The sequence below is a fragment of the Haliotis rubra genome, unplaced genomic scaffold, assembly GCF_003918875.1.
Source record: "Haliotis rubra isolate DU_JTF1 unplaced genomic scaffold, ASM391887v1 Scf1182, whole genome shotgun sequence".
NCBI classification, from domain to species: domain Eukaryota; kingdom Metazoa; phylum Mollusca; class Gastropoda; order Lepetellida; family Haliotidae; genus Haliotis; species Haliotis rubra.
The window spans coordinates 112728-138821 of record NW_025765095.1 but is presented as its reverse complement, the minus strand read 5'-3'; the positions used below and the strand labels follow the sequence as shown (position 1 = coordinate 138821).

The 26094-nt window shown below is 40.8% G+C and overlaps 1 protein-coding gene across 1 annotated transcript in view; it reads left to right on the top strand.

The window, feature by feature from the left end:
• The window catches only part of LOC124259805 (fibrocystin-L-like), a 144484-nt gene that overhangs the window by 35587 nt on the left and 82803 nt on the right, over positions 1 to 26094 (top strand). The window contains 5 exon segments of the mRNA XM_046694010.1: positions 20175 to 20249; positions 20902 to 21043; positions 22212 to 22314; positions 23541 to 23598; positions 24019 to 24112. Coding sequence (XP_046549966.1) covers positions 20175 to 20249; positions 20902 to 21043; positions 22212 to 22314; positions 23541 to 23598; positions 24019 to 24112 — 472 coding nt within the window.

Genomic DNA, 26094 nt, shown 5'->3' with positions numbered 1-26094 from the left:
TACAGTATGAAGAGGACTGTGTTGACAGTAGATGTTCGTTTGATTTGTGTTAAGTATACTCGATGATAAACGTAACTGTACATTTCATAAGGTTTTGTGAGTATGGTTTTATGTCCCCATATCAATAGTCTTTCAATATCGGGGCGGTGGGGTAGCTTAATGGTTAAAGCGTTGGCTCGTCACGCCGAAGACCCGGGTTCGAATCCCAACATGGGTACAATGTGCGAAGCCCATTTCTGGTGTCCCCCGCCGTGATATTGCTGGATTATTGCTAAAAGCGGTGTAAAACTAAACTCAGTCAGTCAGTCTTTCAATATCACGGCGAGGGACACCAGAAATGGACTCCACACATTGTACTCAAGTGGGGAATCCAACTCCAATCTTCGGTGTGACGAGCGAACGTTTTAACAACTTGGCTACACCACTCCCTCTTCCTAAAGGGTTTGAAGGAACAAGTTTTCTTTCAAAAATAGATTGTCAAGCGATAAATACATGCTCGCTCTCACCCTCAATTTAATTTCGAACCCTGCTGTTCCCGCGTCATCTCATGCAATAGGATTTACGATATCGTTAATAGTTCGATGCAGATGTGGTCAAACCGTACATAATCTGGAGTGAGTGAGTGAGTTGGGTTTTACGCCCTTTTTAGCAATATCCCAGTGATATCACGGCGGAGGACACCAGAAATGGGCTTCACACTCGTGTGGAGAATCGAACCCGGGCCTTCGGTGTGACGAGCGAACGCTTTAACCACTAGGCTACCCCACCACCCACATAATCTTGAAGATTTAAAGGAAATGTTTTAGTTGTCACCAGTGGTGCAGGATACGATCAACATGTCGCGAATAACTGGTATGATAACTAATAGATAGAGATTCAAAACGCATAATTATTAAATGATCGGAATGTACAATTGACCCTATTTTTCAGAGAGTGGGTGAGTGAGTGAGTATGGTTTTACGCACAACCCACGAGGAACATCATGGCATGGCCACCTGAGATTGTCTTCACTTGTACCCATGTGGGGATTCGATCCACGTCGTGATGAGTGAAAGCTTTAACCACTAGGCTACTCCCTAGTTAATATTGAGTGCTGCCGCAGTTATTTTCAGAGTGAGTGAGTTAAGACTTTAAGTCACATCGGCAATATTTCAGCCATATCGTGACTAAATCAAATTATGGATTTATAGTAATTGAAAGTAACGTTTAAAACCTATCAACGAAGGACAGTAAAACAGCTAGATTATCACAGATATAAATTTATAACTAGCAATTAAATCTAAAATAATGTAACTATAAATGACAATCCAATATAAAAACAGGCTTTACAACTGTTTATTTTAAAAACAACGCATTAAATCGTCGAGACAATGACTAGCACTATAATTCCGGCATTTCGACAGAGTAGCACAACCCCCACGCAAGCCCCATGGATTCACGTAAATACTATTGAACGCCAATAGTCAAGCTCGATTTCATCTCACCTTGAACACATTCATATCTATGATTCAGATTCTGGGAAGTTGATTTGAGTTCTTGACAGATCGCTCTATAATATCCTGTTCATTTCATGTTCAGTTGGACAAATACAACGGTTAGAAGAGACACAAAAAAGTCAGTACGAATTGCTTCTCTCCCTGTCGCATGAACAAGTCTGAGTATATCTGGAGCCCCGTTGCGCAGAGCGATCTAATCATTACGACTGCCTCAAACCTGTCGCATGAACAAGTCTGAGTATATCTGGAGCCCCGTTGCGCAGAGCGATCTAATCATTACGACTGCCTCAAACCCGTTCCGCAGACAAGTCTGATCTGGATCGCAGAGCGATCTAATCATTACGACTGCCTCAAACCTGTCGCATGAACAAGTCTGAGTATATCTGGAGCCCCGTTGCGCAGAGCGATCTAATCATTACGACTGCCTCAAACCCGTCGCATGAACAAGTCTGAGTATATCTGGAGCCCCGTTGCGCAGAGCGATCTAATCATTACGACTGCCTCAAACCCGTCGCATGAACAAGTCTGAGTATATCTGGAGCCCCGTTGCGCAGAGCGATCTAATCATTACGACTGCCTCAAACCTGTCGCATGAACAAATCTGAGTATATCTGGAGCCCCGTTGCGCAGAGCGATCTAATCATTACGACTGCCTCAAACCTGTCGCATGAACAAGTCTGAGTATATCTGGAGCCCCGTTGCGCAGAGCGATCTAATCATTACGACTGCCTCAAACCCGTAATGCAGCATGAGAGGTACGATGACTTTAGCACTGCGACTGACTCGAGCGTAGATCACAGTGTGAGAGTTACGATGACCTCAGAGCTACGACTGTCCCAAACCTGTTTTACAGTATGAGAGTTACGATGACCTTAGCGCTACAGGTGAAACAAGCCTGTATTACATCATGAGAGTTACGATGACCTTAGCGCTGCGAGTCACTCAGGCCTGTATTTTAGTATGAGAGTTACGATGACCTCAGCGCTACAGGTGACTCAAGCCCGTATTACAGTATGAGAGTTACTATGACCTTAGCGCTACAGGTGACCCAAGCCTGTATTACAACATGAGAGTTACGATGACCTTAGCGCTGCGAGTCACTCAGGTCTGCATTACAGTATGAGAGTTACGATGACCTCAGCGCTACGACTCACGCGAGCCTGTATTACCGTATTATAGTTACGATCACCTTAAAGCTTCGAATTTCTCAAACCTGTATTACAGTATGAGGGTTACAATGACCTTAACGCTACGACTCACTCAAGCCTGTATCACAGTTTGAGAGTTACGAAGACCTTAACGCTACGACTCACTCAAGCCTGTGTCACAGTATGAGAGTTACGATGACCTTAGATTTACGATTTACGAGTGTGTATTACAGTATGAGAGTTACGATGACCATGGAGCTACGATAGTTTGTGGAACGGGCCGCTGGTCTGCGTTGACTAAAGAATTGTATGTCCACCTGTAACACTGGTGTTTTAATCAGTATGTACACCTGACGACATTAAACATGTGTGGGTGCATTCGTGAGTGCGTTAGAGCGTCCGAGCGTGCATCCATGCGACTATGACAGCTTCACCTAGTCAAATGCCAGTTAATAGTGCAAACCTACATATACACAACCGCTTAGACAAAATGTTCTTACTCCCAGTCCTTGTTTTATTCATTAAATTCTGAACGCAAGGCAGGGTAACAATAAGTACCACCTTTTAACTTCATTTTGTATGTACCCGTGAAGGTCCGGGTTAGAATATGGATCTTCAGCAACCCATGCTTGTAGTAAGAGGCGACTAACGGGATCGGGTGGTCAGGCCCGCTGACTTGGTTGACACATGTCATCGGTTCCCAATTGCGCAGATCAATGCTCATGCTGTTGATCACTGGATTGTCTGGTCCAGACTCGATTATTTACAGACCGCCACCATAAAGCTGGAATAATGCTGAGTGCGGCGTAAAACTAAACTCACTCACTCACTCCTTTGGTTTGGCGCTCTGATCTGACCTCTGATCTCTGATCTCTTGCTCTCCGGTCAATGCTCTATCAACGATGTCACTGGGGCGATGTCGTTAAAATAGTTTCAATCGACCCGCTCAGTAGAAGTGGTTTGTTGTGGAAAGTGATCATTGTGTATAGACATAATGTTTATAGCGTCACAAATGTTGGTTTTAAGATATCATAAAGTGAAATGTGTACACTAACATCATCATCAGGGGCGGTGGGGGTAGCCTAGTGGTTAAAGCATTCGCTCGTCACACGGAAGACCCAGGTTTGATTTCCGAAATGGGTACAATGTGTAAAGTCCATTTCTGGTGACCCCCTCCGTGATGTTGCTGGACAATAGCTGAAAGCGGCGTAAAACTACACTCACTCATCATCATCATCATCATCATATGCATTATTGCTGTCACTGAGCGGCGGTAGGGGAGCCTGATGGTTAAAGCTTTCGCTCGTCACGCCCAGGACCCGGGTTCGATTCCCAACATTTCCCTACAATGTGTGAAGTCCATTTCTTGTGTCCCCGGCCGTGATGTTGCTGGAATATTGCTAAAAGCGGCGTAAAACGACACTCACTCACTATTATCACTGCACTGTTCTTTGCAATCTCGTACTTTCAACGGCGTTGCCATTGTAAGACAAACGACGTTCGCGAGAATGTTATTTGTAACTAAATACTTAAAGCCAGTTCTCTCCCTGCTGTTTGATTGGTTGAGACCCAAATGCAGTTACCATAGCAACAAGGGGCATAACTGGCGGGGTATATTTTCGAAAACTAACTTCGTCACATGGTGTAAACCCATTTTATCATAATATGTTTTAAAACACACAGGTGTACCCAGCCGTACAGTATTTTTAAATCACCACTTAACTACAGTATAGAAACATTCCCATCTTACGTGAAGTCGTGTCTAAAAAAAGAAATAATAAGCCCCATTGTACAAAGTGTTGATATGACATAACTATCTATTTGTCTTTTACACATACTAGGGGTCTATAGTGTTACAAACAAGGCTTACATGTGTTTGTCAATGTTTACCACTTGAAACTAATCGCGTAATGTAAGGCGGTAGCATGCTGCTTGTAATGTAAATGGTAGCTTGTAATCACAGGTCCAGACTTCGTGTCAACACGACAACACGTAAAAATTAATGCGTAGATGAAATATAGATTTTATACAAGATATATACATGAGCGTTGAAACAAAATTAGCTTTAAAAATGCTCTCTGCCTTGTGGGTTGGGAATGGGGTGTTTGGGGAGATGTTTGGGATGGGAGGGAGGGGTGTAGGGGTTCGGATCAGAGCTGTATGGTTGGCGAATACCTCGCTCATATGACGAACTGGTACTCGGATACAGATAACTACGTTTATCACGAACGCGCTTATAACGACCTGTCGGATATATCGAACTCTGATTTCGTACCGGCCAGTGTTAACTTTAGTCCAAATACTTACAACGAACTACGTTTATAACGAACTTAACAAAGTGGCCATTTGAGTTCGTTAGAAAAGTAGTTACTGTGTACGCTTGGAATAATATCAGACATAATTCCAAACTAGATCCAGGCCCCTTTTTATCGAAACAAACTTAAGTCTGACATTTGACTTAAGTTAGAGTTTTTTACTCAAAGTTGAGAAAATGCATTTCCCAGAATGAACTGAAATTGATATTAAACTCACACATAGTACACAATGTGAGTTTGGTGGATAGATTGCTGAAGTTGTTTGGGCTTTTTTTTTTTAAATGCAGTTGAGCTAAACAATCAGCTGTTTCAAATTGTCAAACAGTTTGAAATTTGAGTTAAAACTTAAGTTTGTTTCGAGAAATCGGGGCCAGTTGTTATTCAAACAGCGCCACAATTTTGATATTTCCTTTCATACAATCTGCCTTTGTCTACCACTCGTAATATCCGAGGGGGAAAGATATGCGTCCGTATACTACAACAGAACCTCGTTAATCTGGACGATAGGTCAATGGAATATATTTAACCAATGCCGCTCAAGCAGTAATATCCGTTTAATGAAATATGCAAACGTTCCGATAATGTAATCGCCCAGAGCCAGGATTTCCGTTTTGACAGGGCCTTCACTTACGAGGTTCGCTGTGCTGCACTCGGATGGTGCCGGATGGTGACATGGAACATCGTACGAGTAATTGTGGTTATTACGTTTCTATTATAATAATCATTGTCATCAGCACCATAAGTGATATTATCCGGGTTAGAATTGGTCTTCAGTAACCCATGCTTGTCGTTAGAGGCGACTAACAGGATCTGGTGGTCAGATTCGCTGACTTGGTTGACACTGTTATCGTACCCCAATTGCGTAGAACGATGCTCATGATGTTGATCACTGGATTGTGTGGTCCGTCGACATATAGCTGGAATATTGCTGGAGTGCGGCGTTAATCAATCAACCAACCATAATTATATTGTTGTTTTTGTAGTCAGATGAATGCTGTAAATTCCTTTAGAGTGAGTGAGTGAGTTTGGTTTTACGCCGCTTTTAGCAATATTCCAGCAATATCACGGCGGGGGACACCAGAAATGAGCTTCACACAATGTGCCCATGTGGGGATTCGAACCCGGGTCTTCGGCGTGACGAGCGAACGCTTTAACCACTAGGCTACCCAACCGCCCCAAATTCCTTTAGAATACACGCGAAATAATACAATAATAAAACCTTTGTTATGCTTCATAGATATTTCAAACACATTACAATTAGATTATAATAAACATACGGCAACTTCGTCAGAACGTCCGAAGAAACGACTAGCGTTTCGTAACGTTGTTTGAAATTACATATTCCATTAAAACAACAGCATATTTCAGAGACGAATAACCTTAGAAAATTAATGGTTTGTCTTTTTTGACATCAACACGATCCGTGGGGTCACTTGTTTACCCACGCTTATGTATCAAAGCGTTAGACAAATATCAACAGGATACACATGCAGCTAAATACGGCGAGCCTCTCCCGAAAGCGTGACCACGCGTCAAAACGGGCACTAACTTACCGCTCCAGTGTTTCCCGACGAGATAACACCAGAACGAGGCTCGGCCTACGTGGGTATATATAAAATCTGAAATCGTAAAATGTGTAAAGTGTAATGCGTAATGCCTGCTCGACAATGTTGAGCCGGCGAAATAAGGGGTTGATTTTATCGTGCCTATTTGTCTCGCTCGCGGGTGGCTGTCTTGGAGGCGGTGAGTAGAAGCTACATGTCAAATCAAATTAATCTCTATAATATTTCGTGTATGAGACGTTTACAAAATGCTAGTTAAAACATATTCGTGGGAAATTTATTTACACTGTTATTATATTACTTATATATGGTGAAACGTATGGCTGCGCAACTCATATATTTTCTGAAACGTACAGCGGCATTGACAATACAAGAGTACTTGTTGTTTCTATTAATACTGTAAGTAATTATTAAGATGTGAAAGTTAATTTAAAAGAAGTAATTATTTTGCTAGCGTAAATAATGAGTAATCTTTCCAAAGGCCTTTTAAGCAACTCATTGGAGTCTTTCCCGTTGATGCACATATTATATACATGGTATTGATTGTTTGATAAAATGACAATTGATTAATTTATTCTTATGCTGGTGGAACAAATTACTTAGATACACACCCACCATATTTGAAATTAATGATGCAGCTTTCACAGTCTGAATGTGCATGAGGGTTCTCTTTTTGCGTATTTTTTTAATATAAAGCTTAGTTAAACTGTGATAGTTATGCGATAAGACATTAAATGTGTAAACAAACAAAATATAGAAATTTACAATGTTACACATTCGAACCGTTATTTATTGATTTGTGAAAATTGTCTTACTGTGAATATTGGTGTTGGAGCGAACATTTTGTGAACGAATAAGAAACATATATTTCCTGTATAATGCTCCAACCAGGAAATCTTACTCGTACCAGATAACCAGCATCATTATTAGCGCTATAAAACACGTGTATACAATCCTTCATGTGTCCCTGTGTTCCATCGTTTTATATTGATAAGACTGACAGCACGGGGGTAGGGGCAGTGCTACATCAAACAAGAGGCCTCTGATCGATATCGATTCCCAAACTAGAAATCCGCTAGTGGCACCCTAGATTAATATGAATGAAAGACGCGCGTCATAAAACGATACTCACTCACTCTCCTATCGTCAGCTGTCTGATTCTCCGTTCTTTCAAAAAAAAAGGAATATTTCATCAATAGACATTGACATCCGCAACACAAATACTTGATAGAAAATTTTAATCATGCAACGTTATACTGTTTTAAATCCAACTATCCCGTAGAGGTAACCGTTCTCTACATCTAAATATCTGAATAAAAAATCAGATTATACTGTTTCCAGAAAACATATAACTGATTCCTGATTGTGCGGCTGACACGAACTTTGGACTTCATTAAGTTAAACCCAAACTTTGAGAGCCGCAGCACAATGAGGTTAATATTGTATATTAAGATGTAACTACGATCCTGTTACCAGCGACGAAGTGCACCTGATATCTATTAGGGCAGCCCATTATAAAAACCTGTTTCTCTCAAAGATATTTGTCCAGGGATAGATGTTTACAGAAAAATAATTGGTTGCAATTGCTGGTATAGCGAGCAGCGGGTTTTATATTGACATCACATCACCATTAATGCGGCACATGTGGCACGGACTGACGGAACCATCAAATACATTGCATGGACATATTGATGGGAGTTTTAAAGTCGCTAGATTAGGAGTGAGTGAGTTAAAATTTAACGTCACATCGGCAATATCTCAGTCATATCGTGACGAATGCTCGATTAGGACAATATTGAGATGTGATGTAAACGCCTTGAACTATTACTACTAGAGCTGTGTATCGTGGTCTAAGTAGCGAGACGATATATTCCGATACCATCTTAATGAGGCGAGACGATATATCATGAAGGTATTGGCAAGGAACCTGCGAGACAATTATCATCACGATCCAATGGTGGCGATACCATACGTATCCCGATACTTACCATTTCTAATAGCAGAACATATATGATAGATAAAATGACTGAATCTTTATTTGTTATACAGCAGATCTTGTGTTGCATTCACACACACTTAAAAAGATGTTCATTAAATAAAGTTTCAGCATATAATGCTTTTAAAGTATATTCAGTATACTTTGATCTAACATATTTAGGTTTGAAACTGAAGTTTCCTTTGGAAGGTGTGTTTCTGCACCGATGCTTTCACAAACAATTGAATGTAATTTATATCAGAATTTAGAATCACTGAAAAGAGGTCTTAAGTATGCTTTCTAAATTTTATCTTCTCTTTGTTCTCTTTCTTAACAAAGCTAAGACATCGTTCATAGTTGTTAATAAATGGTGTTATTTGTCAAACAACTAAAACATATTTCAGTTACTTAAAGACAAGTATTCTACAGTTCACAGAGTTTGAAAAATGTTCACTCTCTTTGACTTATACACCAACTCCTTTGTCCATGTAACAAAGATAACAGACACAAACAAATTCCTAAAAGGTTCAATTTGCTTTTAAAATTCAGAATTTCAAAGAGACTCCCTTCCTATTCCTAATGCAATACTCCTTACAACTTTAACTAGTATTGAAGTTGTATCAGGATATATCGTCTCTTGTGGCGATACATCGATGTATCGTGGACCCTTGCGATATAAATATCCTGCCTATATATTGCCTAAATGTGTACTACTTACTCCTACTACTACTACTACTACTACTACTACTACTACTACTACTACGTACTACTACTACTACTACTTACTCCTTTCTTCACCAAAGCTGCCTTAGCGCTATGCGACTAGTAAGCCAGTATTAAACTGTGGAAGTTACCATCGTCGTTGCGATACCATCGTTTTGTGGGACGCTGTCCACACATTGATCAAAACACGAAAACTTCAACGAATTCGTGTTCCCTCCTTAAACGACCACAAAAAGGTTGACCTCATTAATCGTCTTCCCCAAAAGCCTAACCGTGAGTTTCTGCATGATACCACATACCACAACCCGTGTGTAGCTCACATAACAAGGGGAGTCCAGTGACCATCCAGACTGAGCTGCCTAATGGCTATAAAGATATCATGTTCTTGGGGCACTGATAACAATTGGTGATCTGGGCTGATCGAGTCTGGAGGACATGGTTCGCGCTTGACCAATGCCGATTAATGGCTTACCCTCAAACAGCCTAATTTCCTGATGCTTTGTTTGTTGTTTTACGCCGCACTCAGCAAATTTCAGGTATATGACGGCGGTCTGTAATTTATCGAGTCTGGACCAGACAATCCAGTGATCAACAGCATGAACATAGATCTACGCTTTTGGGATACGGTGACATGTGTCAACCAAGTCAGCAAGCATGACCACCTAATCCCGTTAGTCGCCTCTTACGGCAAGCATGGGTTGCTGAAGATCAATTCTAACCCGTATCTTCATGGATTACTTTACTGATATAGCAAACAAAACCGCGTAATAACTCAAACATCCCTCCCCGTGGAGATCCGTGTAAGAACTGGTCTTCAGCAGCGCATGCTTGTTGTGTAGATGACCTAAGGGATAGGGTGGTCAGACTCGCTGACCTGGCCCATGCATCCTATCGTATCCAAATGGCGTCCATCTGTGTTCATTATATCAATCACTGGATTGTCTGGTCCAGACTCGGTTATTTACTGACCGCTCTACTGAAGCTGAAATATTGCTTACTGGCAGTAAACAACATTCCTTGAATCATTCATTGAAAGGGGCGGAAACACCTTTATCACTTGAAAAAAACCGTGAGCATTGTTATTGCACGTCCTCTTATGAAAGAGGCCATCTTGGATTCTAACCAAATATCTTAAACGTCAACATATTGTATCCCTTGTAAATATCAAATTCCTTTTATGAGACAATATTCCAACCACGCTCATTCAAAACGACCTAAAGTATGTAGTTATGATCATCTTTCACTTCATTTTACATTTTATATACTGGCAACGTTGACGACCTTGCCGCCTCATACGTTGTTTTAACGACATTTCAACTGCTGTAGGTCACATGTACTCAAGCGATGATCAAAGGGAAGGAGGGTCAAGTTTCCTGCGCCTTTTTAACACACATGGCACATAAATATTTATTGGTAGAGGTATTACTTGATGTGACCACGGTACTCAACGGGGGCCTGCGTTGTTTATAGGAGATCAAGGTTGCAGCACACATACGCCCATGAAAGACCAGTGTTGGATCTTGGGCCCCCGACACAATGGGTTAGCATAACAAGGGCATATACCGTGACTGAAGAACGTTTCGATGATGTTATATGGAGTATGGTTTTCTAAACAATGGTATAACATGTACTACAATAATACTTCACGGTCCAGCTACAACTTGAGGACTACGCTCTATTGACGACCTGCCATTATCGAGTGATGCATTAAGGAAGAGAGTTTTATGGATGTCAACTTCTTTATTTATGAGGAACAGAACGTTTCGGAGTTGTGTTCCTCATAATGAAGAAGCTGACATCCATAAAACTCCCCTCCTTATGTGTGTCACTTCTAAATACCATTCAAAGCCCCGAGTGGTGCATTGTTTCAACTGAACAAAAAACAAAATCGCTTTGCTTCCTTAAATAATTTGGTTAAAGCTAAATCATTAATGCGTGCATCGACAGGTGAATTACAAACCAACATAATTGAGTCTTTCATGTAGGCTAGTTCATACGAATTGCATGCAAAATCTCAGACATAATTGTGACTGAGAAAACAATGTTCAAATTTACCCAATATTGAATGGGCGATATAAAAAAAATGTTTAGATTTACCCTATATTGAATGGGCGATATTAAAACAATGTTCAGATTTACCCTATATTGAATGGGCGATATTAAAACAATGTTCAGATTTACCCTATATTGAATGGGCGATATTAAAACAATGTTCAGATTTACCCTATATTGAATGGGCGATATTAAAACTGTTCGGATTTACCCTATATTGAATGGGCGATATAAAAAAATGTTTAGATTTACCCTATATTGAATGGGCGATATTAAAACAATGTTCAGATTTACCCTATATTGAATGGGCGATATAAAACAATGTTCAGATTTACCCTATATTGAATGGGCGATATTAAAACAATGTTCAGATTTACCCTATATTGAATGGGCGATATTAAAACAATGTTCAGATTTACCCTATATTGAATGGGCGATATTAAAACAATGTTCAGATTTACCCTATATTGAATGGGCGATATAAAAACAATGTTCAGATTTACCCAATATTAAATTGGAGATATTAAAACAATGTTCAGATTTACCCTATATTGAATGGGCGATATTAAAACAATGTTCAGATTTACCCTATATTAAATTGGAGATATTAAAACAATGTTCAGATTTACCCTATATTGAATGGGCGATATTAAAATAATCTTCAGATTTACCCTATATTGAATGGGCGATATTAAAACAATGTTCAGATTTACCCTATATTGAATGGGCGATATTAAAATAATCTTCAGATTTACCCTATATTGAATGGGCGATATTAAAACAATGTTCAGATTTACCCAATATTAAATTGGAGATATTAAACCAAAAACATATGTCTTAAATAGTATGCATGTACGTTTATAAAAAGGTCTGACAATAGTTAAATATGATAGACAGTGTTCTTGTCTTGTATATCGTTAGACTAAAACATATGTCACAATAGGTATAATTACTGCTGCAGTATAAGGTTAGAACACAATCTGATTTAATTCTAGTGATAAGATATGATTACTTGAATACCTACTGGGATTGTATAAATTGTTAACATAGTTTTAGTCTTTATGATAGGTATTACATGTTTCAATAGTTTAAACCGTTTTTTATAGCTTTACCTGTCTGAATGACCCCTTTCTGTCTGAGTAGATTATAGCCCCTTTGAAGGTTGATGCTTATCTGAATCGATAATATCTGTCTGAAAGGTTTAAACCTGATCCAAATAGTTTTAACCAGTATGAAGATTTTATACCTTATATTTACCTGTCTGAATATTCGATGCCTAAGTTGTCATTATCTGCTGAAGAGTTTATACATATGAGCATTATACATGTATCTACGTCCAAATAGACACAGACATGCATTTAGGTATGTTTTTAACTATGTCTGTCGTAATATATCCCAATACCTATATCTTGCTCGGTGACCCGGACGTTCTATACGTCACCAAGTTGCGAATGTTACAAGTTTACACGCTGTCAAATCATGTCTTGTGCAGCCCCTCTGTTCTCTACAACACAGAGAACAGGTCATATGTGTGTAACACAAGCTGGGAATGTAACCAGATATGCTTATTACAGTCCACACCGTAGCGACATATGCTGAATAACGGACACAGTAGTCGTGTTGCAAAGACTGCGTGAGTGACGGGGGTCAGGATTTTGAGTATCGTGTTTAAAAGAGTTGACAATATCCAACCTGTTTTATAGTTGATGTATGGTTTATGCGTAGACGCTGTTCTGAACAATGTCTTATCTCATCCAGATATCTTAGTTGTTAGTTACAACGGAACCTCGTTAATCTGGACTATGCCAGTAATGGAGCATTCGTCCGGATAAACACGTGTCCGGATAGGCAAGTGTCCGGCTAAGTGAATCCTACGGTGTACTAATTTTGTATGTGTGCGCACGTTAATGTTATCATACGTTTGGAGAGGTTTCCAGAAAACAGGGGTTCGTTTTATACAGATTTTTTTCAGCATGATCTGAGTTGCACTGAGTATTGTCAAATCAATTCCTTATCCCATGATATCTAATATATTGTTATATACAGGTACCCCATAATAGTGGAGAGGTTTCCAGAAAAAAGGGGTTCGTTTTATACAGATTTTCATCATAGTCATGGTATTGTCAAATCTGTTCCTTTATCTCATGGTATGTAATATACGATACAGGGTTTACAAATGCATGATACAAGTTCCACGGGTATCGCAGTACCCGTACTTCTCTGAGGGGAGTTCCACCCTTCAAATGTTGGATAGGAGTGGGTCGATTACTAAATGGCAGCGGGGCGGTGGGGTAGCCTAGTGGTTAAGGCGTTTGCTCGTCACGCCGAGGATCCGGGTTCGATTCCCCACATGGGCACAATGTGTGAAGCACATTCCTGGTGTCCTCCCCCGTGATTTTGCTGGAATATTGCTGAACGCGGCGTAAAACCCAACTCACTCTCAAGATTGTGTACGTTTTGAGTACAGCTGTATCGAACTATTAACGATGTCGTAAATCCTATCGCATGAGATGATGGGGCAACAGTACGGTTCGAAATTATTGCGGCGTAAAACTAAACCCTCTCACTCACTCACTCACTCACTCACTCACTAAAAGGCAATAATTGTTGATTATCCTAAACTTGATGTAACTCATACCTTATCATGATAAAATAATGACAAAGACATGCTGTGATATAGGCACATCATATCAAATTTCAACCCAATGTATTAAGGCCAACAATACGTGCATTCGTTCCCACGACCTTTTCACATATATATTCGTGACCTACATATATTCATATTCGTGAACGGTATGAGTTGAAGTGGTCACGACAATCTAATTTTTAAGAACAGAAACTTACCCAGGCCCTACCTTAGACTACCAGGGCGCTGTTGTACACAGCAACCTTGGCGCTACGTCAGTCGTAAGTCTATATTAATTAGTGGGAGTTGCGATCACCTTTGCGCTACGTGAGTCGTAAGTCTATGTTAATTAGAGGGAGTTGCAGTCACCTTGCGCTACGTCAGTCGTAAGTCTATATTAATTAGTGGGAGTTGCGGCCACCTTTGTGCTACGTCAGTCGTAAGTCTATGTTAATCAATGGGAGTTACGGTCACCTTAGCGATACGCCAGTCGTAAGTCTATGTTAATCAATGGGAGTTACGGTCACCTTAGCGATAGGCCAGTCGTAAGTCTATGTTAATCAATGGGAGTTACGGTCACCTTAGCGCTACGTCAGTCGTAAGTTGATGTTAATTAATGGGAATTACGGTCACCTTAGCGCTACGTCAGTCGTTAGTTGATGTTAATTAATGGGAATTACGGTCACCTTAGCGCTACGTCAGTCGTATGTCTATATTAATTAGTGGGAGTTACGATCACCTAAGCGCTACGTCAGTCGTAAGTCTATGTTAATCAATGGGAGTTACGTTCACCTTAGCGCTACGTCAGTCGTTAGTGGATGTTAATTAATGGGAATTACGGTCACCTTAGCGCTACGTCAGTCGTAAGTCTATGTTGATTAATGGTACTTACGATCACCTTAGCGCCAATCAAGTCGTAAGTCTATATTAATTACTGAGAGTTACGATCGCATTAATAAGCGCTAATATCGCTTTGTACAACGGCACACGGGACGGATAGGGAATTAAAGGTTCAGCTCATCACGACGAAGTCAGGGGTTCGATTCCTACCGTGGGTAAAATAAGTAAATACCATTTTATGTCCATACAGTTGGAATTGACGTATAACCATACTCAGACACACTAATCAACAAAACCCGCGAAGGTCCGGGTTAGAATGAACCTTCAGAAACCCATGCTTGTCGTAAGAGGCGACTAACGGTATCGGGTGGTCAGGCTCGCTGACTTGTTTGACACATGTCATCGGTTCCCAACTGCGCAGATTGATGCTCATGCTGTTGATCACTGGATTGTCTGGTCAAGACTCGATTATTTACAGACCGTTACCATCTAGCTGGAATATCACTGAGTGCAGCGTAAAACTAAACTCACTCACTCACCAATCAACAAATCGTTACATTGACCGGCAGGCAAAAGACTGACTGACTGACTGAGTTTAGTTTTACGCCGCTCTTAGCAATATTCCAGCAATGTCACTGCGGGTGACACAAGAAATGGGCTTCACACTGTGTACCCACGTGGGGAATCGAACCCGGGTTTTCGGCGTGACGAGCGAACGCTTTAACCATAGGTGATGTATTGACGACAGACATTTGAAACGAGCAAATGGAAAAATTCCTCACAGTTGATTTTATTATATGTTTGATTTTAATCTGAAAAAGTCTTAATTTCGCGTTATTACATCGAAAAAAAAAATGTCTGTGCTGAGGCCTAGTAAAGATTACAAGCCCTAAAAAACTTTGATACGGGTCTTTTTTTAATATACTCATGCCAATTATGGTTGTTCCCCCCCACACACACACACACCTCACACCCCACCCCACACCCCCTCTCCAATTAAAAAAATTAAAGGGGGTGACAACCATTATTGGCATGAGTATATAATCGTATTTAATAGACTCTTTGAATGGCATTAAGTGATATCTAATTTATTGCTAATCTTTGAACCTTTGTTTCTTTTTAAGCAAAATTACTTTTCACAAACTGTGTCAGAAATGAGTGATAGTAAAACATTTAGAAAGGTTTTGATAACGTTTGTTATGTTGTAGTCAAATCCAATTTTCAAGTTTTTTTTATTGAACGCAACAGTTACTGGACAAGACTGGACAAGATAAATAACCCATAAATACACGGATAAAATACCGTTAGACACGCATGGTCTACCATCGGTGGAGTACTAATAGCCACCCCGCTATGATTCTGATGAATCCATACCCGGTCTCAGTTCAATATATCTCACTCTAGTCTGCTCCGACGGTTGTGGCTCGACTAAATCGTTACGAACGAACGAAGCATATCCCTTTCAATGGACCTCTGATTGTGTGGTCCCAGCACATTTTTAATGACAAAGTGGGAATCGAACAATGGACACTGCTTTAACCGGAACTTTCTTGTGATAACGGAAAGGGTCTTGTCCCTTTAAATGGCTAGTCTTTTGTAATGTAAACGCAAACGCTGCGATATAGTCTCCAATCTTAATTTAGTGCTGTTTAGTCGACAGTTAACCTAGTTTTACATTGGAAACTCGACATGTGTACCTCATCTATATATCTTGTGATAATTTGAATAACAGTTTATTCAATAACCACCTACTGTGGCACTGCCACTTTACTTGAAAGTCTCATCCGTGAAGGTCCGGGTTAGAATATTGATCTTGCTTGTCGTAAGAGGCGACTAACGGGATCGGTATGTCAGGCTCGCTGACTTGGTTGGCACATGTCATCGGTTCCCAACTGCGCAGATCGATGCTCATGCTGTTGATCACTGGATTGTCTGGTCCAGACTCGATTATTTACAGACTGCCGGCATAAAGCTGGAATATTGCTGAGTGCGGTGTAAATCTTAACTCACTCACTCACTCACTTGAAAGTCTACCCACTTACGTTCAATCTGTTATTCAATCCGTTCAACCTCCTCTAAAATATTGTATGAATTATGAATTTGAAATACAATAAACTACGTATATAACAAACTCGCTTTTTAAGGATCTCTCGTTGATATAACGAACTATGTTGGGGTCCCAGAAACCTAGCTGTATATTTCAGTAGAACTGTTATAACTACGATTATAAGGTAAGTGGTCCCCTTGAGTTCGGTTAAACCCGGGGCGGTGGGGCACTCAATCGTAGCCTAGTGGTTAAAGCCATTTTCATGATTTGCGTTGGCTCGTCACGCCGAAGACCCGGGTTCGAATCCCAACATGGGTACAATGTGTGAAGCCCATTTCTGGTGTCCCCCGCCGTGATGTTGCTGGAATATTGCTAAAAGCGGCGTAGAACCAAACTCAGTCAGTCAGACGTTTGAATCGTTGTTTACTATATATGCACGAATAGCCTCTGCTTGTTGTTCGGGTGTGAAGTCAATATTCAACGATCATCTATTTAAGTAGTGTAAAGTCTTGATGCCTTTAGGTAACTCCTGAGTGAATGTAATTGTAAGCACCTACTCTAACCCGTTAAAATATAAACGATCAACTTTACCACGAGGGGATTCTGATTACATATTGCTAAAAGCGGCGTAAAATCATCCGCTCTCATTTGAGTGTAACTGGTACCTCCCTTGGACACCCCAGACATCTATGATCGAAATTACAAATCCCGATTCGCCCTGAATATGTGTTAATGTTTCTTAGTTCCATACCCGGGGTTACACCAAACTTATCTTAGAACATGCTAACTTCGGGAGTTTCTCCCACATTCAGCATACACGCCATGTATAACTGGAATACCCTTCACTGGCGATAAACCCACTCACTCACTCACTCACTCACTCACTCACTCTGTGTGAGAATACACAGTGTCCAATTCACATGTTTGTTCCCTACAAATCTCCCTTTCAGAAAGCACACTGCTTTATCCATCAGTTATATAACCTTGGAACACTGTAATGAAGTCTGGGGATGGATTTTGTCACGATGTCAAACAATTTGGTTTACAGTTTTCAGCGTGAGCCTATTTGTCAATACTATTGAATACAACGGGCATTACTTATTAACAAACATACCGTTTGTTTCCTTTCAACCAGTCTCAAGTAGTCAGTAAACACTCAGGATTTGCAAATTTGTCTTCCCTAAAGGTGTTCTTGCACGAATGACTAGGTGTTAATGTTTAATATGTTTTGGCATGTCCTGGGACTCAAATCAGCTCCACAGAACCACGTCAGAAGAATATAAACACCATGACAATATGTAATTAGCTCCGAAGATGATCGCTATCTTGAGCAGACAACGCTACAATACCTTCCGAACAAAGCCCCAAGGACGCGTGTGTCCATGTATTCTCTGGGGTGTTCACGAATGAGTGGATGATAATATGTTTCATGTCATATTATCGTTGAACAATGGCTAACAAATTGTAGGGGGTCGATTCGTCGAGTGTGGTTCATCATGCGTGGGGAATAAAAAGATTAGTACGAAGATACTCGGGACGTATTGTTAAAGAGGGTTGTTATTCAAATGGCTTTTAGGAATATTGTCAGCAATTAGTGCGGTGGGGTTTACAGGGTTTCAGAGGGGGTTAGGGGGTTCAGGAACTACTGTGCCTTCTGTCTATCTGTGTCAGGTTGCCAGAACCTCTTCACTCCGTGCTTACAAGGGTGACGTAGTGGTTTTAGCACGCAAACAAACGAATGTAATAACACTTGAGAATGTAACAGGATATTGTAACAGGATTATTAACCCCAAAGGACACTGAACTCTATCACAAATGGTGTTATGTTTTGTATATCAGTGAAACAAACAGTAACAAAATACTTTTGACAATGTCAGTGGTTCCAGGTAAACCTCTAAACACTTCTTTGCGGTATTCTCGAGAGATAATTATCCTGACTAACAGATCCGATGACATGATCAGAGTGTGAGAAAGAACGCTTTTCAAAATCCTTTGACATATTTTTGCCACTAGATCAATATCACCCCATCTCTAGCAATTGGTATAAATGACAGCCGTGAAGATCCGGGTTTGGAGGAAATCGTTACTTCAGCATTCAATTTATCATTATTTACATGTACATACTGATTATAGCCGGGTTAGAATTGGTCTTCAGCTACCCGTGCTTGTCGTCAGAGGCGACTAACGGAGTCGGGTGGTCAGGCTCGCTGACTTGGTTGACACATGTCATCGTTTTCCAACTGTATGGATCGATGTTCATGTTGTTGATCCCTGGATTGTCTGGTCCAGACTCGATTATTTACAGACCGTCGCCATATAGCTGGAATATTGCTAAGTGTGGCGTAAAACTAAACTCACTCACTCACTACTGATGCTTACTAACCGTGAAGGTCCGGGTTAAAATTGACTTTCAGCAACCCATGCTTGTCGTAAGAGGCGACTAACGGGATCAAGTGGTCAGGTTCGCTGACTTGGTTGACACATGTCATCACCATTGCGTAGGACAAACCAAGCAAACCAATGGCATAAATCAAAGATATTAATAAGTGTCATAAAGAAATGATTCAATTGACGTTTCCTTATCATCGTCTGTATTACTATTGTCAGTCTTCCCCACCACCATCATCATCAGCAGCAGCAGCAGCAGCAGTATGATATACACATTATGGTTCGGTGGTCCACTCACAGTCAGGAACCCGTGAAGATCTGGGTCAGAATTGGTCTTCACCAACCCATGCTTCTCGTAAGAGGCAACTAACGGGATCGGGTGGTCAGGGTCACTGACATGGTTGACCATGTCCCAGCTGCATAGATCGATGCTCATGATGTTGATCACTGTATTGTCTGGTACAGACTCGATTACTTACATACCGTCATATAGCTGGAGTATTGTTAAATGCGGCTTTAAACAAAACAAGAAACAAACACAGTCAGGCTGGTAAGGTTCATCCTCTACTCAGGAGCCTTGCCCCCTTTGCACACAGCCCAGACAGTGACTGGGACTTGTCCCAAGAAGCGTTGCCCAGTCGACCCCACTAAGAACTGTTCGGAGAATGCTGTAGTTTTCGGCATTACCTAAAGGACTGTGTTCCTGTCAAACCCATTCCTGTGTTCCAGTACTTTCCCAACGTCAGTCACAGATTCAAAGCACAGAAAACAAAAGAGACAATGGGAAACTTTGCTAGTTTGGATGCATGCATATATTTCGTAAGCTTGGTTCGCATATCTGGGATGTTTTTTCCTAAATTTTGGGGATGAGTAAAAGTTTGGCATATCTATGGAACACCTGTGCTCCCCGAGCCAACTAATAATATTTACTCCAAGTTTTGTTGTAAAGTGTTGTTTTGCTTCGCTTTTTCCTGTCAATGCATTCATTTGTTCTTTTTTCAGAGTCGAGTGTCGTTGAGATTGAGCCACAGAAGGGGAGTACGAATGGAGGTACACGGATCACGATAACGGGCCATAGTAAGTACATTTCATGAGTGAATTACAAGTACCGTTATTTAGGGCCAATGGGTTAGCCTTGTGGTTAAAAGCGTCTGCTCGTCTTACGTGAATCCGGGTTTGATTCCCCACATGGGTACAAAGTGTGAAGCCCATTTCTGGTGTGCCCCTGCCGTGATATTGCTGGAATATTGCTAAAAGCGGCGTAAAACTAAAATCATTCGTTCAATCTTTATGTGTGAGATGTCTGATAATCAACTCTTCGTCTGTGTCAAGAGGTGCTCAAGTATTAGGACCCTGTAATCTTGATACAAATCCAAATCAAGCTATACCCCCACCCCACACACCACCACCCCTTCGCGTCTTTGACACCAAGTTCCCGCGAACGCGGGGAGGCTTGTATACTCTTAACGATAGATCGCGAACGTGGCGCGTACCGTAAGCGGTCCCGTTGCGATTTAGAAAACAATGTAGACAGGAAATATGCAGGATTGAATGTTGAGAAATAAAACAAAGAAAGGTTCCTGAAAATTTACTTTGTTTTTACAACCTGATTCCTACTGAAACAAATTCAATAAATGCAATGGAACGTTTATAAAATTGAGCGTTATCTTAAGTTAATGTGTATTAATATTGTTTAAACAAAAGAAGATATGATCGATACTCTTTTCAGATTTCGCTCGGAACCTGTTCAACTTCGGAGATGGGAACAGCAATCTTGGAAACAAAGTGTATCTTGTTTCCTCCACCCGGAACTTCGAATGTACCATCCACCCCGATGGTTGCCATGAGAAACAGATCACGTGCTACACCCCGTAAGTATAGACGTCATTGAAGCTTTATGAGTGAGTGAGGGGGGTTTACCGCCGCTCCGAATCTTGTGCCATTAATGTCACGGCACGCTGCACGGAGGCTGTTGAGAAAGCAAGGTTCAAAGCCCCACGTACACAGGCACACAAACACACGCATATAAGCACACGCAATGAAATCTACTCGTCACATACACATAAGTGCAAAACAGGCACACAAGCGCTCACACGTACGTGATCACACGCTATCACCACAAACATCCACTTTGGTTCTGCATTTAATGTCCGTTATAGATCCCGACAAAAGTTGATATCAGGTTTTATCATCCAAAACTGTGTTCCACAGTAGATATCGCTTGTGTGAGACGATATCTCCTAGGAGATATCGTTTTGACAGTAGATTTGGTACAATGCTATGACGTCATGAACTTGTTGACGTCACAATGTTATGACATCGCTGCACTGCAAATCTAATGGCAGTACTGTGTTCAGAGATGTACATTTTTTCATTAGAAACTAATAAAGAGTGATTTTTGATGGTAAATAAAATCTCACCCTCATGTCTTCTGATATCAAATATATCAACACTCGTTAATAAAAGAAAAAAATACTTTATGAACTCGTGGTGATATATTTGATATCAAAAGACACTCGGGTGAGATTCTCTATATATCCTAAAAGTGTAACAATATATGTCCATTGCTTAAGGGGGAGGTGGGGTAGCCTAGTGGTTAAAGCGTTCGCTCGTCGCCGAAGACCCGGGTTCCATTCCCCCCATGGGTACAATGTGTGAAGACCATTTCTGGTATCCTCTCTGATATTGCTGGAATATTGCTAAACGCGGCGTAAAACTAAATTCACTCACTCATTCCCATGCATATTCTATAACAAATGAGCATGTGTAATCGACGAGTTGTGTCCGGATCTCTCACAATATGAGAACATGATACACAGGGTTAATTCTGAACTTTGTTTTGTTTACAAGTGCTGTTTTCCGATTTATATTTCGTTGATTTCAACCAGACACTTGGTGTGGACAAAGACTATTTGTTATAAAATGTATGCAGAATTCGTGTGATAGAAGCTGACTTTGTGTGAGGCCCATTTCGGGTGCTGGAATATTGCTAAAAGCTTGTTGAACATTACTCACTCACTCCATTGCTTATGTTTTCAGCAAAATGCCCACAGAAGAGTACTCGGTCCGGGTCTATGTGGACGGGGTTCGAATCCCGGACGATGACCATTGTAAGGCGAATCGTCAAAAGTGCACCTTCAAGGTAAGTATTTATTCCGCTTGTCGATCTGCGTTTCACAGGGGTTGAATGATGATCTGTAATTGCCATTCATTGTGGATGTTATATTATTACCGTTAGTGCCATGGAAATAGTTGAGGATGGTATTCACGATAATACTGGTACTGTAGTAAATATTAGCCGTAATGGTAATATTGTTTTGTATGTAGCAGTTGTAGTAGTAATAGTAGTAATAGTAGTGGTAGTAGAGGTAGTAGTAGTAGTAGTAGCTGTAGTAGCAGTAGTGGTGGTAGTAGTAGTAGTAGTAGTGTCGGTAGTAGTAGGAGGAGTAGTAGTAGTAGAGGTAGTGGTGGTTGTAGTTGTAGCAGTAGAAGTAGTAGTAGTTGTGGTAGTAGAAGTAGTAGTAGTCGTAACTATTGTAGCAGCAGTAGTAGTAGTGGTAGTAGAAGTAGTAGTTGGAGTAGTGATAGTAGTAGTAGTAGTGGTGGTAGTGGTAGTAGTAGCTATAGTAGTAGTAGTAGTAGTGGTGGTGGTAGTAGTAGCTATAGTAGTAGTAGTAGTTGGAGTAGTAGGAGTAGTAGTGGTGGTAGTAGTAGTAGTGGTAGTAGAGGTAGTAGTAGTAGTAGTGGTAGTAGAGGTAGTAGTAGTAGCAGTAGTAGCTGTAGTAGCAGTAGTAGTGGTGGTAGTAGTAGTAGTGGTAGTAGTAGTAGTGGTGGTAGTAGTAGTAGTGGTAGTAGAGGTAGTAGTAGTAGTAGTAGCTGTAGTAGCAGTAGTAGTGGTGGTAGTAGTGGTAGTAGTAGTAGTAGTGTAGTAGTAGTAGTGGTAGTGGGGTAGTAGTAGTAGTAGTAGCTATAGTTGTAGTAGTAGTAGTGGTGGTAGTAGTAGTAGTAGCAGAGGTAGTAGTAGTAGTAGTAGCTGTAGTAGCAGTAGTAGTGGTGGTAGTAGTAGTAGTGGTAGTAGTAGTAGTAGTAGTAGTAGTAGTAGTGGTGGTAGCAGTAGTAGTGGTAGTAGTAGTAGTAGTAGTAGCTGTAGTAGCAGTAGTAGTGGTGGTAGTAGTAGTAGTGGTAGTAGAGGTAGTAGTAATAGTAGCTGTAGTAGCAGTAGTAGTGGTGGTAGTAGTAGTAGTAGTGGTAGTAGTAGGAGTAGTAGTAGTAGTAGTAGTAGTGGTAGTGGTAGTAGTGGTAGTAGTGGTAGTAGTAGTAGCAGCAGCAGTAGTTGAAGAGTTATTAATGCTGTTATTATCGTTACAGCCCGAGTCACATTATACACCAACCATAGATTATGTGGAGCCCACATCCGGTATCCCTGGTAAGTACAGGCCTAACAAAGTCATGATTTTTAGCATCCAATAATTACTGGGTGCCGTTGTACAAACCCTACGATTGTCTGAGGCTTTTGCGTAGATATGGGAGTTTCGACTCCGTCTAAGATCTCTTTGAGCAGAGGGAACGGTGGGGTAACCTAGTGGTTAAAGCGTTCCATTGTTACGCCGGACACCCGGGTTCGATTCCTCACATGGGAACAATGTGTGAAGCCCATTTCTGGTGTCCCTGCCGTGATATTGCTGGAATATTGCTAAAAGCGGCGTAAAATGAAACTCACTCGCTCACTCACTTTGTGCAGATATTGTATGCAAACTCTACATTTGTTCCTGTTGTTTGAGTTCATTCCATACTAAAGCTAGAGTCAAATTATACTTGAAACCAATCAGTTGGTACCATGTTGCAGGGACGCTGGTCAAGTACCGTGGACGTATCATCACGAGTCTGTTTGGTACCAATGAAGTGGTCAGTACTAATGGTCAGAGTGCCCGGTTTGTCAGGTACGTGAAAACGTCGGTTCAGTTTGGGTATGTCTGGGTCTTTTAATATCGAATATACTGACGTACAAAAAAAGAGTACATCTGGTCAAAGAAACACAGTAAGAAGAAAGACATGTGCCTGCTGTCGGCATCCGGGCCTTTCGACCATTTCGGGGCATGTCATTAAACCATGAACATCGACTGAGTCGCCTACGTTGGGCGCGGATCGTGGCAACGTTGCAGTTGAAATATGTTGTCTTTTGGCACTATCAAAACACTTGCCAAAATTTTAACGTTTGTTTTTTCAAAATCCTATACCGACAGTTGAGTATTTTCTTTTGCACGTCAGTATACATCATAACACCACGACTTTATACAATGGTGTGAATGTACTGAATCATTTGTATATACTTTCGCTGATGTATCGCTTATGAATAGCAGATGTATCGCTGATGTATTGCCGATATATCGTCGATATATCGATGATGTAGTGCTGTTGTATCATCGATATATTGCTGACGTATTGCTGTTCAGATGTGTCGTTGATATATCGCTGTTTTGTCATGGATATATCGCTTCGGTATTGCTGATGTATCGTCGTTTAATCGCTGAGATAATTATGATGCATCGTCGATATATCGCTGATGTATTGGTAGATATATCTGTGATTTGTGGCTGATGTATCGTCGATATATCGACGATTTATTGCTGATGTATTACAGATGAATCGCCTATATCATCCCAATAGAGTGTTGATATATCGCTGATGTATTGCTGACGTATCGTCGATATAACAACGATGTATTGCTGAAGCGGATGTATCGTCGATAAACTGACGATGTATTGCTGATGTATTGCACATGAATTGCCAATATCATCCTGATGCAGTGTTGATATATCGCTGATATATTGCTGACGTATCGTCGACATAACAACGATGTATTGCTGGAGTATCGTCGATATAACAACGATGTATTGCTGAAGCGGATGTATCGTCGATAAACTGACGATTATTGCTGGTGTATTGCACATGAATTGCCGATATCATCCTGATGCAGTGTTGATATATCGCTGATGTATTGCTGACGTATCGTCGATATAAAAACGATGTATTGCTGGAGTATCGTCGATATATGGCCGATGTATTGCTAAAGCGGATGTATTGTCGATAAACTGACGATGTATTGCTGATGTATTGCACATGAATTGCCGACATCATCCTGATGCAGTGTTGATATATCGCTGATGTATTGCTGACGTATCGTCGATATAACAACGATGTATTGCTAGAGTATCGTCGATATATGGCTGATGTATTGCTAAAGCGGATGTATCGTCGATGAACTGACGATGTATTGCTGATGTATTGCACATGAATTGCCGATATCATCCTGATGCAGTGTTGATATATCGCTGATGTATTGCTGACGTATCGTCGATAAAACGATGTATTGCTGGAGTATCGTCGAAATATGGCTGATTTATTGCTCAAGCGTATGTATTGTCGATAAACTGACGATGTACTGCTGATGTATTGCACATGAACTGCCGATATCATCCTGATGCAGTGTTGATATATCGCTGATGTATTACCGACGTATCGTCGATAAAACAACGATGTATTGCTGGAGTATCGTCGATATATGGCCGATGTATTGCTAAAGCATATGTATCGTCGATAAACTGACGATTATTGCTGATGTATTGCACATGAATTGCCGATATCATCCTGTTTCAGTGTTGATATATCGGTGATGTATCGCTGACGTATCGTCGATATAACAACGATGTATTGCTGGAGTATCGTCGAAATATGGCCGATGTATTGCTGAAGCATATGTATTGTCGATAAACTGACGATGTACTGCTGATGTATTGCACATGAATTGCCGATATCATCCTGATGCAGTGTTGATATATCGCTGATGTATTGCTGACGTATCGTCGATATAACAACGATGTATTGCTGAAGGGGATGTATTGTCGATAAACTGACGATGTAT